This window comes from Pseudopipra pipra, chromosome 9 (assembly GCF_036250125.1).
Source record: "Pseudopipra pipra isolate bDixPip1 chromosome 9, bDixPip1.hap1, whole genome shotgun sequence".
In the NCBI taxonomy this organism is placed as follows: Eukaryota; Metazoa; Chordata; class Aves; order Passeriformes; family Pipridae; genus Pseudopipra; species Pseudopipra pipra.
Window position 1 is genome coordinate 8,567,496 of NC_087557.1, and position 16,903 is coordinate 8,584,398.

A 16,903-nucleotide genomic window follows, 5' to 3' on the forward strand; every position below is an offset into this window, starting at 1 on the left:
TTCAAACTGTGTATACTCTAAGCAAGGAATTGAAAGATATTTTCATTAAGGGATTCTTCCCTTAGAAAAATTGTGTATTATAGAGGTAAAAATTGTCATAATGGCATTGCACCAGTAATGGTGAAAGAATATAATGGGGTATATACTGGAATGGTATAACCATTCTGGAAACTTAATTAATTCTTAGTAGAAAAACACATTTCACAGGGAGAATTCCAACAGCACTGTCCTCAACTTAAAAAGAAAAAAAAGTGTTCCTAAAATGAGCAGGCCTCAGGACACTGAGGATTGAACCACAAACTTCATGACATCTCCCACAAAGTACTGATGTTGTGCCTCTTTTGTGACATACCCCTCTACATGTGTAAGCTTCTATATTATGGAGTAATTTTAGGTATCTAGTGTATCTAACAAGGAAGTCCATGAAGCATGTCAAAGGCTACTCATAAGCAACTATGAAATTTAAACTCATCACTAGTAAACAGTGACTACTTGACTCAACAGAGCTTGATAATTCTAAGAGAAAGACCATCTAATTCTACTTTTTTAATAAGCTTCAATATATTGTAAATATATTGTAAAGCCATATAAATTCAAATCAGTTAGCTCAGATAAGCTTATTTTTTGCTGTACTTGGTGTTCAAGTAGATTTCCTTGCTAATATCAACTTTAACATTGCTACAATGCTGTAAATCAATATCATCTACAGTTCTTAAGTGGAAATCATTGAATTGGTCATTTACGTATTACCTGTAATCCCCATAAAGGTAAGCTTCGGTTCACCCAAATAATGGGAGACCTGTTCATTAAAATAAGAAAATAAACGTGAAATTAATCAAAATTTGGTATTTTGAACAAAAAAGAAAAAAAAGTTGTACGTGTGACTGGAAATTAGAGCAGCAAGGTGTACTGCAACGTATAAGCATCAGATCTCACAAGAGTATCCAGTCCAGCAGGTCACTTATGCAATCAGAGAAACAATTACAATATTAAAGGCAGCTTTGAACAGTCAGAAACACAATTGCTTGAGAGTTATAGAAACATCACTATTATATGTTAACATGTCACCATTCCAGATGGAAATGGATTTGTCTTCCTGTTTTCCTCCCCTTCCCACCATTATGCAGACTTTTGGTTTGCTTTTGTAAATTAGGAACTTACCAATCAATTGTTCCAGGTGTGTAGTTTTGGTTGGTGGAACAACTCCGATTTAATTCCTTACTGATGTTGTCATACCATCCATGCAAAGTCCATTTCCATTAGCAAATGTATATGGGAACACAGTCATAAAAACATATGGGAGGAAAGGGATATTATATTATTAAGTATTCTATAAAATATGTGCAATAGTTTGAAATTCTAGGCAATGGATACAGATGTTTTTAAAAGTAAAGCAGCTTTTAGAAAGGACAACTGTATGTGCTCCACATCTATAGTTAAAGGACTATGAAACATTTCAGGTTACATTTTTTAAAGATTTGTCTTCAAATATGTTCTAATTTACAAACAAAACAACTGAAATTATACTTTGTAAAGCTGAACCAAGTATACAATATATACTGAAGATCAAGAGATACTAGAAAACCTATCACGTGGATAGGCTGTGATAGAAAGAGCACATATACCTGCCACACTCAGCAGGAAAGACTGCAGCAAACTCCACTTGATATCCTCTTTTGAGGATGTGAGGAGGGCCGGAGATTAATGCAGCAGTAATTCAAGTACAAAATTACTGATACTCAATTAAAAAAAAAAATTGGCTGCTATACACATATGAGGTTAACTTGCCCTGAATTACTGGAACAAATCCTCCTCTCAAATGGTCATGTGAGGATGTGGGAATATATACTTCTCTAAACGAGGAAAAATATCCTTGCTTATGCTTGGCAAGCAAGGTCAGCGGGAAAGAAAGGGATCTGTAGACCAGAGATTAGCAACAACTGTATTTTTATCAACTCTCAGTGGACAGGTGGTAAATTGTATCCATTAATAAGGATGCTTTATGTCTTAAGCTCTTTCCTGTACCACCTGCTGTGCCTGAAGGAGTAAATGAAATCTACCAACTTGTGCAGGCATTTCTGAAAAAACAGGAAATAAATCTGATGAGAAGCATTCCTCCTGGATTTGTCACTTTAAAAAGAACAAGGCAAAAATGTTTTCTGTGGCCGCGATCTCGGCACGCTGAGTAGTTTCTTTCACTGGGCTGTGACACAGTATCTAGGAATTATTTTTTCTTTCATATTACCTCATTTTTAAGAATGCATCCAAGTGGTAGTTTTGGTATCAAGCCCTCAGGATGTCTATGGATAAAACCATTTATATTAATGGGGTAAAATTTTGGCACAGGGCTGGTTTGTCTGGCACAGCTTCTAGGACTGGGGTCTTAGTGAGCATGCAGAAGGACTTGTCTGAAACTTCTGAGCCAGACAAATGTTATTCAGAGACAGAACAAACTAACTAGTCTCTTAAATGTACTAGAGCACAATATAAGGGAATAACATCTATAGAAAATATAAATACAGTCTCTAGCTGGTGAATTGTTAAATATTTGGTTTGCAGGAACAAACATGTTAGGAAAGGTGTGAGGAATTCAGCAGTCTGCAGATGACTATGAATATGCATCTTTGCCAATAAACACAAAAATATCAAAGTATACCTGTGGCAGTACTGATGCTCTAACCTGTCCTGCATACCCAGACATCACCTGCAGCATAACATGCTCATTTGGGCTCACTAGAGGTCTCATGACAAAAGAATAGCAGCATGCCAGAAACTATGATTAGATGTAAACTTTTAAGTCCCTGAGTTGCTGTGCTTAATATGCCTAAATTTCTAAGTATGGATTTTCTCTTCTCCATCACTGTGAAAAATTTTGCAAAAACTTTACTGCTTGTTTCCACCCTCCATTTCCTCTTATTGAAGAGACATTCTAAGATAAAATAAAAAACAGGTCTTTGAAGGTCTTGTTTTTCAGGGAGACTTTTTCATGGCCCTAAAGTAAAATCCTAAAAGAATTGTTACATAAACTAGCCATCAGACATTTGCAATTTTACATAGAAATGTTATATAATAATACAAGCAAAATATATGTTTGCACAATTATATCTGATGCACAGTATCTAAGCAGAGAGCCAGGATTATTTTAGCAGTAAAGTGAAAAAAATAGTATTGTTATTTTAATTCTTATTTCCATTCACAGTGTAAGACTAGCTTTATAATTCATTCAAAATATCTGCAAGACATAAAACCAAATCCCTGTTGACAGAATATCAAGCATGTATTTGTTAATTTATTTCTTATAACTTAAACAATGCTTTAAGAGCAGAAATGAGAAAAAGCCCCAAACATTACCATCCAAGTCCTTGTGTAGGATCATCCAGGAGCACACGAACTATGTATAACAAACAACTTAGTAGCTTGAGAGAGAAATTGAATAATCGTATTCTCAGACCTATTTTGAAGACAAAAGAAAATAATGAAATAAATCCAGGTTTTTAAAACCACCTTTAAGGTAAAACTAAAAGGAACTGGAATAGCCATGGGGTAACAAAGCAAAGGTCCATTTAGCCAGTCACCTGTCCCTGAAAATTGGCACATCACATGGAGAATGCAAGAATAGACATGTTGGATACACAAATAGTACACTTTTCCATCTTCCAGAAATCTCAGTCAGTTTTAACGTAAATAACTACTCAGTCATTTGTTTGAAAACTACTCTATGCCATTCATCTTTACTGATGCCATTTTTGGGCCTTTAAAGGGGAACCAGAACTAGATAATGCTTTTTGAGATGCAAGATACAGCAACATGAAGAAAACATACTTTCAACCATAGGCAGAGGATATACAATGGAAAGTATTTAAATATTAATATCTGAAAGTCCTCATGCAGTAACTTCACATACAGAATATATTAATTCTACTCCAACTTATAAAATATTTAACTGTAGTTATTTAATGTTGAAGTTGAATCATTATGCATTCAAGAATCAGGACATCTGAAAGTCATGCTGAATGCAAAACTGAACTGAATCAACAACTTGTTCTACAGACCATGTGAATATTGAAATGTTCTAGCTGAAAGGATATACCACAAATACTATAACAAAATATTACAGTACTTCCCACAAACATAGGTCTACTGCACAAAGACAGGATTTTCCTTTAAAGGGATTGACATGGACACTTACTCCTATCACACGGGCTCATTGGAGACATTTTCTGCTACAGTGGAACTTCACTATATTTTTATGCAATTTTGCAGTCATTAGAGGATTAGAGTTTAAATTTTCAGTATTGCTATTAAATTCAATAGACTTTTTTGATAGTGCAAATATTTGCATCTGACTCTTAGTTTTAAGCTTTCATTCACTAATTAAGTTAAAACTGTTAGTTGACTAATGTTAAAAGGGTGGAGATCACTTTAAGCATTAATTGTTTTTTCAGTCTTGTGGACTGAGAGTCCACTTCTGCACAGCTGAACCCTTCTGCCCAAAGCAGAATACTGTTGACTGAGCCTTAGCCAGATGTGACTACATTTGCACCTAGTCATAGTAAGGACAGTATTCTTTATTGTTGTGCTGCAAATACTTCAGCAGGTCTGCTGAACTCAATATAATTACTTCTGTGTGCATACATTCCCTTTTAAGGAAAGAATCGTAATTATATTATAATACATATTTTTTTACTTTACTCGGTCTTAAGTTCAAAATCAGCACCCTATAGGTAAAACTGATAAATCACTTCTTATATCTACTGGTTCCTTTCCCTTTAAAACTTAAATCTGCTACAAACACAGAAAAATAGAAAACAGAGTCTTAAGAATATATCCATGCAATTGCTGGAAGAAATCTTAGTTTATTATACAAAACTCCTTACTATTTTTAACTGTGAAGTTGCAGTCATCACATAAGAACTGCATGGATTTTTATTGCATCTTCATTCTAGGGGTTAAAATCCCATGGACCATGAGAAGTCCCACAGCTGTTACTGGCAATTTGATTTGAGAACATTAACCTAATGATTCCTGCTGTCCTATCAAGAGTAATTAGCCACAGGCAATTTATTCCCTAACAGTGAAGGGAGTGAAGTAGTAAGTGGAACGGGAGGCTGCATGAAGGAAGGAAGGAAGGAAGGAAGTAATATGTGTAAGGTGTTGTCATCCTATTATTTGACTTGGAGAGCACTATGATCCTTGTTTGCAGCTTTTTCGAACTGTTGGTGAAGAAAACATGAGTTGTTTGTTTGTCCTAACCCTTTTGTGGAAGTCTGTTGGAGTATGAATGGTTGCCATAACAACTAGGCTATTACAACTAGAAAAGCAGATAATGTTTAAAAAATAAAAAACAAAACCTAACAAACAAAAAAAGCCTATCAGGAATTCTTTTCCTCGCCAATTTTGTGTTGTTTAACTTTCTTTGAGTACAGAAGTCCGTTGTTTTCCTTCTGGTTTTTTGCTCTGTGAATGTTAATCTTGGGGTGAAGCACTTATTTTCTACATCAGTTTCTAATCATCATTTGAAATTTCATGTTGGTTTAAATGCCAAAAGAAAATGGTGCTTTTCTGATTAAAAACTACATCAGTATAAGGGACCGATGTTCCTGCTTGCTGCCTTAAATTCTTAACCCTCAAACCTTAGTTCTGATAGATCTGCAACTCAGGCTTTGGATATCTCCACAGGAATGGCCGTTCCCAGAATGTGAGGCAAGGTTTTCACACTAGACATGCTTTCATCTCAGGGTTCTGGGCAGTGTGCATATCATGGCTGGGGTTATATATAAAGTAGGGCAATAGTATAGGTCCTGTACCTTCATCGGGTCAGTTATTAAAACACAAATATGAAAGAACAGGCTTCAAGTCTGTACTGTTTCAGAAGGTCACCTCTCCTAGTTTTGTTTGCCTTAGCCTTTAGAAACAGAGTGTGCTGTCAGAGGGAGCACATGTATTTACCCTTGCTAAAGTTTTGGGGAATTAGTGTAGGACTAATAGAAGTATTTTTTCTCCAGTAGAAAGCTTCTGTAGCCACATAGTTGGGGATGTCACGTGTGAGTTGGAAGCAAAGCGTGTGTTCCACTGTCGTGGAGATCTAGGATTTCAAATGTGGCAAGGAGGGGGATGATCACCAGAGAAGGCATCTAAAATAGATTTTCAGTTATTATTCTGTTACAAAGGAAGCATTTCATATGTCTGTTTGCTTGCTGTCTATTTTTGTTCTCTATTTCACATGCTGTCAACATGGTCTGCTTGACTTAATTTCTTTTTCTTCATTCACAGCCAGATTTTTCAAGTAGCAGGGTCATTTGCACAGAATATCTCTGTATTTTGACATGGGTGCCAGAAACTTGTATTCAGCTACATCAATCATATACTGTTATTCAGTTATTTGTTTTTTAATGAGAATGTAATTTCACTGTGTCTATGTGACCAAGTTGTTACATACTTTTATTTTCTTTAAAAGAAGAATAGATAATAACAATTCAAAAACTATTTGTTTTGTGAACTAAATATAACTATGTCGAATCTTAATGTTTCCTGCTTGGTTTGAACAAGTATTTGCTGTTTTTGCAGGCATTCACCAGTTCTGACTGTGACTTTCACTTTTATTATAAACTCTTGATGCTTTCCTTGCAAGCATTTTTTGAGATTAATTGTCAGATTTAGAGAGCTGATCTAAACAGAGTGACAGAGGTACCAGATGAGAATTTTACAATCACCTTCCATTATTCCTCTTTTATAAATCACTAATACATTTCTGGGTTTTAGCAAAATCATCTCAGTAGCAGCTGACGTTAGGAGTTGGGCCAAAATATACTGTTAATAATTTATATCTCAGTGATGGTTATCTTTTATTCCCTCTTTACTGAATTGAAACTTCACTTATTTTTTCCCTTTGAGACTTATTTTAGGCTGTGATAATGCAGTGTGTGATCTTGGCAAGTACAAGCAAGTCATACAAATATGTCATCTTTCTCTTTTTTTTCATACATTGTTTGAACTTGGTTAGACATTTGCTTGCAGAAGATTGAGTGAAAGCTAAGTTGACATTAGACATGGATGAAGGCTTGTTTTATCAGTTTAAACCAGAAAAATAATGAATAAAACAGTTGATATTTCAAGCTACTGGCCTGTATGTGATTTAGATGAGAACAGTATTCTGTAGAAAACTCATATAAATTCTAGAATTGACTGCTCTGATTGACAAAACCATTTGATATTAAGCAAAAACTGTTTGGTGAACATGTTTGGTTTAGTTATACTATCTGAAAAATTGCTGCTACTAGTGACAGTTTTCTCAATGACAGCACGTACATCTTTAATTTGTGAAGGAAGGGTTTCAGTGCTCTCACCAAATGCAGACTAAGATCTAATATCTTTGCTTACCAGCTCCTTCAAACCGCTGGGCAATAGATCCCTCCAGTGTCAAGGGAGGATTGAATGAGTTCACGTCAACGAGTGGCAGGTGACTATGTCAGAAGCAGGTTTTTGGAGATTATATTTTGAGGAATTCTGGTTCTGAGTATTTGGACATGAAGTAAGATAAGCAGAAGGAGTGTTTGAACTTACTAATTCTGACTACTTTGTTTTGGGGATTTTTATTTTTTTTTATTTTAAATGAAGATGAATTTCTCATGTCTTTCTATGTAAGTGTAATAAATAGTGCATTCCCTGTGGATGAAACTCCTGAAGCTTTCTTAAACCTGATTCTCCAGTTAAAAACCAGCAATTAATTCCAAACCCCACATTACTGCCTTCAATTGAACTGGATTTTACTCAAAGTGTCACAGATATGCTTAACAATTAATGCAATTGCTTACTTGATCTTTGGTTTTTGATGAAGAAGAGCTTTAGTCTCTCTTTAAATGTATTTTCATTCATATAGAATTCAACTTGCACCCTGAAATATAAAAGGAAATATTAGAATTGGATATGAAAGATAATAAATTAATATTTCAAAGAAATTTGTTTCTCTATTTGTTCTCTATTTCTTTATATAAAACTAGAGGAACATATAGAGTGTTCAGCCAAAAGCTCATTTGGCTTTGAATGACTGATGTGAAAAAATATAAAAAACCAAAAAACTAAACAAAACAACAACAACAAAATCAACAAACAAAAAACTCTTTGTTTATCCCCTTTACATGCAGAATCACTTTCATATTACTTGGACAGTCTATACTGCAAAATAAGAAGCATCTATGCTTTTGGTATTTTCACTGGATGACTGTTCTCAAATTTCCATCTTGGTAGGGAAGATTTCCTTGATGTTCAGGTTAAGCCTTCCATCTCAGTTTAACTCCCTTCCCATAAAACTGAGATTTTAATGATTCTTCTTTTTTCTGCCTTGTTCACATCTCTGTTAAGCATTCATGTCTCTGTTCACTTGTTTGTATTCACCTTTAATCAAATGTTCATGCACCGAACAAACTGCTCTCTCTGAACTTTGTTTTTGCCACAATAAAATACTGAGATCCAAAAGCAAAATTATAGTGCAATCTCCCAATATTGTACAGAAAATAACTCCCCTCCTGATTATATTACAGCAACAGTAACATCTTTTTTTTTTCCTCCATTCCCCTCAGATCTGCCAGGATGTATTTCATCTTTCTGTCCCTCAATTCAGTCTGAGTACAACTCATGCAATAGCTAGACAGACTAGAAGAGAAAACTGCTGCAGGGACTGGCAAGGAAAGCAGGTGTGCATTAGTTGTATAGAAAAACTTTGGCTGTTCCAGAGTTGTGGAGGGGTACTGCTCGCTGTAGGATGAGTGCAGTATTAGTCTCGTTTTCATGAAGTCCCCGCTCTACCCAACTTACTGAACCTCCCTCACCAGCCCAGTTCTCCTCCAGCAATGAATTTCTACTGTGGCACAATTTCTGTCCCTCCCTGAGAAGTCAGTCCTCGGTTTGAGAACTGTTCTGTTATTGCTAAAGAATAAAGTGACATCACACAAGTGACCCTCACATCTCACTTCTATATATCATCATTTGTTGCACAACTGCATATACTTTTTCTGTTCATAAGCATGCTTGAACTTTATTTCAGCAGTCTTTCTTCAGATAAGTGTACTTCAATTACTTATTTATATATGTAGTGTCATATTCTTCTAGCATGATCCTGACTTTAGTTTTTCCCTTCTTGCATGTGAAGCCTATGCTGAAACAATTTTTGTATAATCTAGTTACCTACAGTGTCTCTCTTCCCCTCAAGTACTTGTCTATACCATATATTTCTGTACACTTATGGAATTGGAGGATTATTTATGGTATATGGGCCTAGAATGGGTGCAGTCTCAGCTAATGGGACCTTTTCTAAACTTCTGCTTATTACCAGAAGTTTAGACATAGAAGTTTGTTGGACAGGGTCATATAAAGAAGAGCCTGTTTCACTCAGTGAGGTTGGTTAATTTTAACTAGTCATTTACCTTTGGTTTGTTTTATTGTAGTGTTCCTTTTAGAATGGGTGATTACACTGCTTCCTATTCAGAGGAAGCAAAACCATAACCTTATTTTTAAGAATCTATATTTTCCAAGGTACTTACTGTCATTAATGCAGTGACAGTTTTAGTGGGAAACATCTTCCATGACTTGGCAGCTGCCACATGCTAAGTGTATATACTTAATCTTGAAGGATGTATTTCAGTAGGTAAACAAAGTGGCACAAACTATTGAAGTACAGGTTGTTATTAAAGGAGGCATAGTATTGGTGTTCTTTTCCTTCTTTTCTTTTTACACATTCTAAACTAATCTCTCAGAGTTTTCTGTTGGAAAATTGCAGTAATTTTCACTTATGAAAAAGCAACATGTTAACAGTATGCCATGATTTAATGATAAAAAGGAAAGAGGATGTGGGAGCTAATCACCCTCCTATCACTACCATTATGAATTGTACTGATAGCCTTCTAACAGCTGTCTGTTTTTCTTTCCTAGTAACCTCTGCTCACAGCAGACTGGGATTCCACAAAGTAACAGTTTCCATAGCAAAATGGATTACAAATACTGCTAATACCACTTCTGTGGCTCCTTCTCCCCCTGATTTTCTTTAGTTAAAATTGTAGTGGCCTTCCACATTTGCAGAAAATACACTGTCATGCACTTATAATCAATGTACTCTCGTTATGCTCTGGCTACCAGACAGAGAATATTTCACTTTGTTTCTTTAAGGTTACTGTTTACGAAGTAAAGCTAAGTGTGAATGGCTGAAGGAGCAGGGATAAGGACAGAAATCTCCACATATTGACTCTGCTTTTCATTTCTAGGGAGAACACTCATTCTACTTGAACCCTTGTAATCTTTTAATGGTTAATATTTTACCTTGTGTATTTGCTCTTTTCTGTATTTTTCCCACTATGAAGCGTAACCTAGGAGTACTTTGAGAACGTACCACAAATAACTTCTGATCCTCCACTGAAATATTAAGATCATCTCACAGCAGTAGAAGTGAAGGGCTTGAACAAGCTTTTTCTGGACTTAATTAGTACAAGGAAGTAAGTGAGTGAGTGAAATTGATTGTGACATGAAAAACGTGATTACTCCATTGCAGGGTAAGTGCTATCTGGAATTTGATTCCAAGCAAATGGTTTTGATGAAATGGCACACAAGCAGATCTGTGTGAAAGTGTATGTATATGTAGATCATCTGATGTACAGAATAGATTTGGGTTTACTCTGCATTTATAGTGTAAGTAATTTAAAAGTGTAGTTTAAACAATTTTTGCTTCATGTTTATTATCTTCCTGTAAAAGACAGCTGTAGTACAGTCTACCCTAACCAAAGGAAATCAAGCTGAAGGATTAAAATGTTATCCCTTGATGATGGTTACAGGGACAGAAATTTTGATGAACATAAGGATTGTGTATGCAGTCAGTTAATCACTTCTGAATTTTTCTGTGCATGTAGTAGGCATTGAATATTCCATGAAATGCTGGGTTTGGAGGTTAAAGAACAGTTCTTATGCTTTACTGACTCTTGCTTCAGCTTTGTTGAAAATGCACAAATACCTGATACACCTGTGGCAAACCTGAAGTTATACGATTGTCTTGCAAACACAGTGTGGTAGTCTTAATCTTCTAAAAAATACCATTGACAGTGGTATTCACTAGTTTAAACCCAAAGAACAGTGATGTCAGTGGATCTTTCAAACTGTAAGAGGCATCTTGAAGTACCCAAAGTACAAGTATACTCTGCATTCTTATAATTCAGTTACGATGTAATTTGAGTAGAACATTTTAATGTAATACAAAGTATAGCAGAAAAATCCTAATTCAGGTCAGGGACACTAATGCAAAGCACTTCTGATGGCTGTAAAACACTGGGACCCATCTGTCTGCACTCTGGTTACTTAACTCATTTTGCCTGCATTTTTCCATTGCTATTTACAATGCCATTCTAACTCCGTAGCCACACTTTAGTAACAATATCGCCGTGCACCCTCAAATCCACAAATTATCCTTTTGTGCCAGAAAGCAGTAGATTTGGCAGATATAATCACTTCAAAAATGAAAGTATGAGTTGGATTTCTTGCTATGCACATGCCAAGAGCTGTAAATGTTTATGCTTACTATTTATTGATGCTGGAATGAAGAAAAGGCATTAACTGTACGAACAGATTCAATCTGGAGAAAAACTACATAAATTTATTTAAATCCATTTTTAGGACTATGCTGATGAAATCTAACTCTTGCAATATGGCCCTGCACTTTCTTAAAGATGATTCTAACGAGTGTAGAATAACTAAAACTGACAGGTTTGAGGTCCTTTTCTGATGGGGAATTTATCAGTTTATTATGAATAACCCAATGAATATTTCCAACATCTCTGCAGAACTGTGTTCATGCAATATTTTCTTGTAGATCCTTTATGATATCCAGAACTGTGAAAGTACATGACAGAACACAGGTTCCACACTTTCTAACTGTAGTATGCAGGATTGCCTAGTGTCTCTAATTTTCCCAAAACAAATACTTCTCTAAAACACTTAATGCAGTGCAATTGTCTGTCTCAAATTTGAACTGTAATGTCACAAAGACATGTTGGGTTATCTTAATCCTTAGAGTGTGTGCTATGACATCTGCACCTGGGCGTTTCTTTTGTTCTTTTCTTTCTACAGGTGTACTTGTTTAAAAACTCCCTTCTATATCAGTAAACCTGAGTTAATCTATTTAGTGATGTTTTTCCAGTCATATCTATATTCACTGGATTATGTAATTGGATGTTAACATAACTAATGGATTTACAGAGATCAGGTGTTACCAGTGTCACTGTAAAAATCCTCTGCATCAATGAAGTAAGAAATAGCATGAGCTGAGTTCAGCCCAATCACAAGTTATAGGAAAAGGATTAAGGATGCAAAAAACTCTTCAGAGCTTAGAACTGTATGTTGTGCTCAAATTCTTTTTTATGTATTTTTCCCATAAGTGCTGCTTGTTTCACTTGAAACAATTCTGACAGTATCAGAAAACTGGCCAAACTGAATTTTTCAAGTTGCACAAAGTAAAATTTTGTACCTGAAATCAGAAGAAAACCCTTCTATGTAAAAGCAAACTTTACTTAACTGTTCAAAAGCCAAGTGCTAAAAATTTCATCCCTGAATTGATTTTTTTCCTTACAATTTAAATAGTATAAGTATGTCTATATTTTTATGTATATAAACAAAAATGTATTTTAAAATCTGATTGTGAGCCAGCTTCACGTTCCTTTTTACAATCAGCTGGTCTCAGTTACATAAAACTGTCTTTGTGAAACGAATATAGGTCCATGGCAGCAATTTAATATTACAGCAGTAGAGATAGGAAATGACATTTATTTTTCAAACATCTCTGTGGAAAATATCTTCAGTTTTTCATTCCTTTGAGGGAAAGATTTTTAAGGGAAATTGGTAGTATGCATGCTTTTCAATCAATTAGTAATACTTTTTTTTAAAATCCCCCATTCATAGTCTTGCATATTCAAAAAGGAAATTATTATCTCAGTCCTGGACTCATGAAAACCAGTGAGAAATTCACCATTATAGTAATGGTGCAGTAATAAAAAATGAATTTACATTCTGTATTATTTGTCATTAGAACTTTTTTAAAGGAGAAAATACTATGAAGTTTTACTATGGGGAAAAGCAATCTCAGAGTAATCTCCCTCACACACTTGACTTTTTCCTGCAAATATACTTTTCTGTTGCAAACTATTGCCTAAGGTGAGAAAGTTAATAAATCAAATATGAATGATGCATTAAGAAACAGGGCCTTTGACAGCTAAATTTTGAAAGAAAATCACTGAAGGAAGATATTTGATAAATTTAGTAAAACTTCATTTAAAACTTTTTTTTTTCCCCCAAAGCATACAAGGTGGGGAAATAGATATTTTAAAGTGCTTTTATTGCATGTGAAAATAGCTCTTTTTCACTTCTGGGCAAAAATAATTCACATGTAAGATATATATACAGAACAGAGCTACTGCAATGGAAATCCGTTATGCAAGGATTTCCATTGCTCAAGTCTGAATATCAAAGAACTCAGAAATGGGATATGCTTCATGAGTTTGATTCCAGGCACTGTTGTAAGTAGTTGTGCCAATTAACCAGACCTGAATAGCAAAAATGTTAATTTGTTGCCTTTTTTGTTGTTTTTTTTTTTTTTAATGGTGGCAACTACTTGTCAAAAAGAAACTTGAAACAAACTTGTTGAATATCGAGCATATTGTGATAACACCTTTCAGTCTCTGTCAGCCTGGATTTAACTCTACATTAGAGTGTTAGGATCAAAATACATAATAACACATTGCAACTACTTTTTTTTTTTTTCCTGCTCAAATTTTATTATCTGTTCATCTGGATGATTTCTCTGTTGCTTTCCTGAAATTATTCTTCTGTACCAACTTTTCCCTTTCCCCTTCAACAAACATTTAAGTTTGGTTTTAAGGGAAAGGTTGCTTCACTATGAAAGGCAAGGGGACAGTTGGTGATTCAGGAGTAACAAAACTTCATTAGGAGAAGGACAATTCATGTGTCTAAAATGCCCTGTTCCTCTGCATCACAACTGTATGTCCCTATCACTTGTGGATCTTCTAAAACAAAGGTTAGATGACAGATCCAGCCTATTCTTTGACTCTGATAGGTGAGGCATACACAGGGTCAAGCTTCTTGCCTTAGTACCCTGCACACATTGTAGAAATGAATTAGAAATTACTGTTCTTAGAGTAACAACACGCCTCAAGCTGTTGATGTAAATTTAAAGCATTTCTACTGCAGTATTTTAAAGCTAATCATTGCAAAGCTTTTATTTGAAGATATTTATTGATGCTTTCCAAAATTGTCTCCTTGTATTACTGCTCAGTAATTGTTACCTTACTAAGATTCATGTTCTCTCAAAAAAAAAAGCCCCTTAATTATTTCCCCAAGTAGGAACACTTGTGTCTACACTGAAGGCAGTCTGCAGGGTCAGAGTTAGTTTTAGGAGTTTTGGAACTCTCCATCTATTTACCTTCTTGCCCCCAACCTCTTTCTTTGGTCCTCTGAGACCTTTCTCCTGCTACTCCATGCGCAGCTCTCATCCTCCATCTTCCTCCTTTTCCATCCAAATTTTAAGAGTATTTCCAGTCCCTTCTTAAATAGTTCCTTTTCTCTAGTTCCTTTCAGAATTCACCTGTTCTTTCTTCCTCTAGGTACTACAGAATTTCACTATTTCACTTGAAAACACTGAGGAAATGGCACACTGTCCCACTTCTGAGGTGTTTTCCTTTGCTCTAATTCCCTACACGGACCTTTGCTTTTAACATGCCTTTACACTCTCACCATCTGGAATCTCAGGACTCTCTTTTTCTTCCTTTTCTGTTCTCTTTTGTTAACTTCCCTTCCCTCTGCTCCAAGCCTCATTCTCCTATTTTTACTTCTGCTTTTTGTTTTGCAGGACGAACTCATTCTCTCCCCTAAAACCACTGCCTCTAATGACAGTCAAAACAGAATGTATAGTCTTCTGTCTCTAGGTCTCCTTCCACGTTACTGGAAACAATTTCATGGTTCTTTGTTACTGTAACAAGTGACACTAATTTAGTGTTACCTCTGGCAACTTGTCCCTTTTCATCATCCATCTTCTCCTGTCACTGTATCTTTTGGCTTAATAGTAAAGCTAAAGGTCATTCCTTTCCTTCTAAATTTCTAGTGTAAAAAATCTTGGCCTGTGTGACAGGTACCTCTGAACACTACTTTCAAAGTTATTGTTTTGTGACCTTGAGAAATCTGTCTTTTGAGATGCTTACCTTTCCTCTCAAATTATTTCATCAACTTTGTCTACTTCCAGTATTGCACATTAGGACAGCCCATAAATATAAAGGCTTTAATAAACAAACTCTGCAGCACTGCATAGACTCTGTATGTACCACTTAATGTTGGTGCTATGGCCCTTAAAAGATACTACTTTCTCAAGCCCAACAGAAACTTAATGGTGACCACTTATGAAAGTATCCACTGTGTGTTCAAAATAAATAGATGGTAGTGATGGAGTTGTGTCACTCCTACTTCAGCACTTACAATGTGATGTTATTTCTCTGTAGATTGTATTTTACTAAGTTTGGATTCAGTTTGCATGCTCCTCATTTAACAGTTTTGTCTTACAAAGCAAGCAGTAAACACTATGAGGGACATTGTCATGGAGATTACCCAGATAAAGATAGAAACAGGTGTTCAGATAAATAGCAGCCTTAAACACTTCTGGTAGATTTTTGTCATAGAATAGAATATTAAATAAATAAAAATCTTAAAGACTCATTGCTTACTTTAGATGTGGCAGTTCACAAGTCCACATACCCTTCTTGTATATAAAAAAATACCTGTGAATGAAACATGTCATTTTTGCTTGGGTTTTTGTTTTGTTTGGTTGGGTTTTTGGGGGTTTTTTGTCTGTAGGCATGGTAGTCCAGAGCTTAAAACAGCAAAAAACACTGTGTGAACATGGGTCTCGTGTTTAATGAGAGAAAGGATGAGCCCATGTCTTGACTTTAAGGAAATGCTGAGCAAACACTCTTCTCTTTTGTGGCACTCAGTGCCACGGTCTAGTAACCACGGCAGTGTTGGATCAAGGGTTGGACTTGATATCAGAGGTCTTTTCCAACCCGGTTAATTCTACGATTCTCTGGTTTGGTCCTTTGCAAGTGACTCGAGTTAGTCTCTGATTACCAGAGAAATTCAAATCTCTGTTCACTTAAACTCTATTTCTAATTTGTAAGACAAATGTAAGTGGCCATTCTGTTACTGCTCTTCTGCAAGTTATCTTTTACTTCTTATTTTTCAAGATTTCATCTTTGCAAAAACAGACAGTAGAACAAAGCTGAGAGCTGTCCGTACATAATATCCTCATAGATTAGATGGCAAATCTCAGTTTTATTTTTACTTAAAAAATAAGAAATTAAGATTTAGTTTTCTGAAAATGCAGCAGAAGGGAGAAGAAGAAAAGAACAGATGGATAAAAAAATAAAAAAAAGGAAAAAAAAAACCTTTGTGGGTGAATTCCCAATCTATCATTTTTTAAGTATCACGTGACCAAGTGTAAAACATAATTTTAAATAGGACTCATTAATATGTTACCTGAAACACAGAGCCAGCTTCCTAGTACATTTGATCCAACGCCTACTTAGATCAATGGAAATATTCTATTCACTTAGAGCTGAGTAAAATAATCAAATAGTAAAAATATGCAAACTAATTATTTTTCTATTGTTTTAAGTATTTAATTAGTATTTCTCTCCAAAAATGAAAGTAATTTTCTTCCTATTTCAATTATACAATGTATTTTACATAAAACTGGGAGGTCAATGTGACATTCAGTAGAGCATATATATATATTGACTCTTCTCCAATATAATTCCACAGCTTTTTATTGTCACCATCTTGTTTTATTATTACTTCTGCTTGATGACTT

The 16,903-nt window shown here is 35.2% G+C and overlaps 1 protein-coding gene across 6 annotated transcripts in view; it reads right to left on the minus strand.

Annotated features, from left to right (window-relative positions):
• Positions 1–16,903, minus strand: part of KCNT2 (potassium sodium-activated channel subfamily T member 2) — a 118,184-nt gene that overhangs the window by 79,821 nt on the left and 21,460 nt on the right. For all 6 annotated transcript variants that reach the window (XM_064664446.1, XM_064664443.1, XM_064664444.1 and 3 more), the window contains exons 2-5: positions 7,815–7,894; positions 3,352–3,451; positions 1,162–1,221; positions 751–799 (exon numbers count right to left, since the gene is read on the minus strand). In XM_064664446.1, the coding sequence (XP_064520516.1) occupies positions 751–799; positions 1,162–1,221; positions 3,352–3,451; positions 7,815–7,875 (270 nt within the window). In that variant the 5' untranslated portion in view covers positions 7,876–7,894. The remainder of the gene's footprint in view (positions 1–750; positions 800–1,161; positions 1,222–3,351; positions 3,452–7,814; positions 7,895–16,903) is intronic.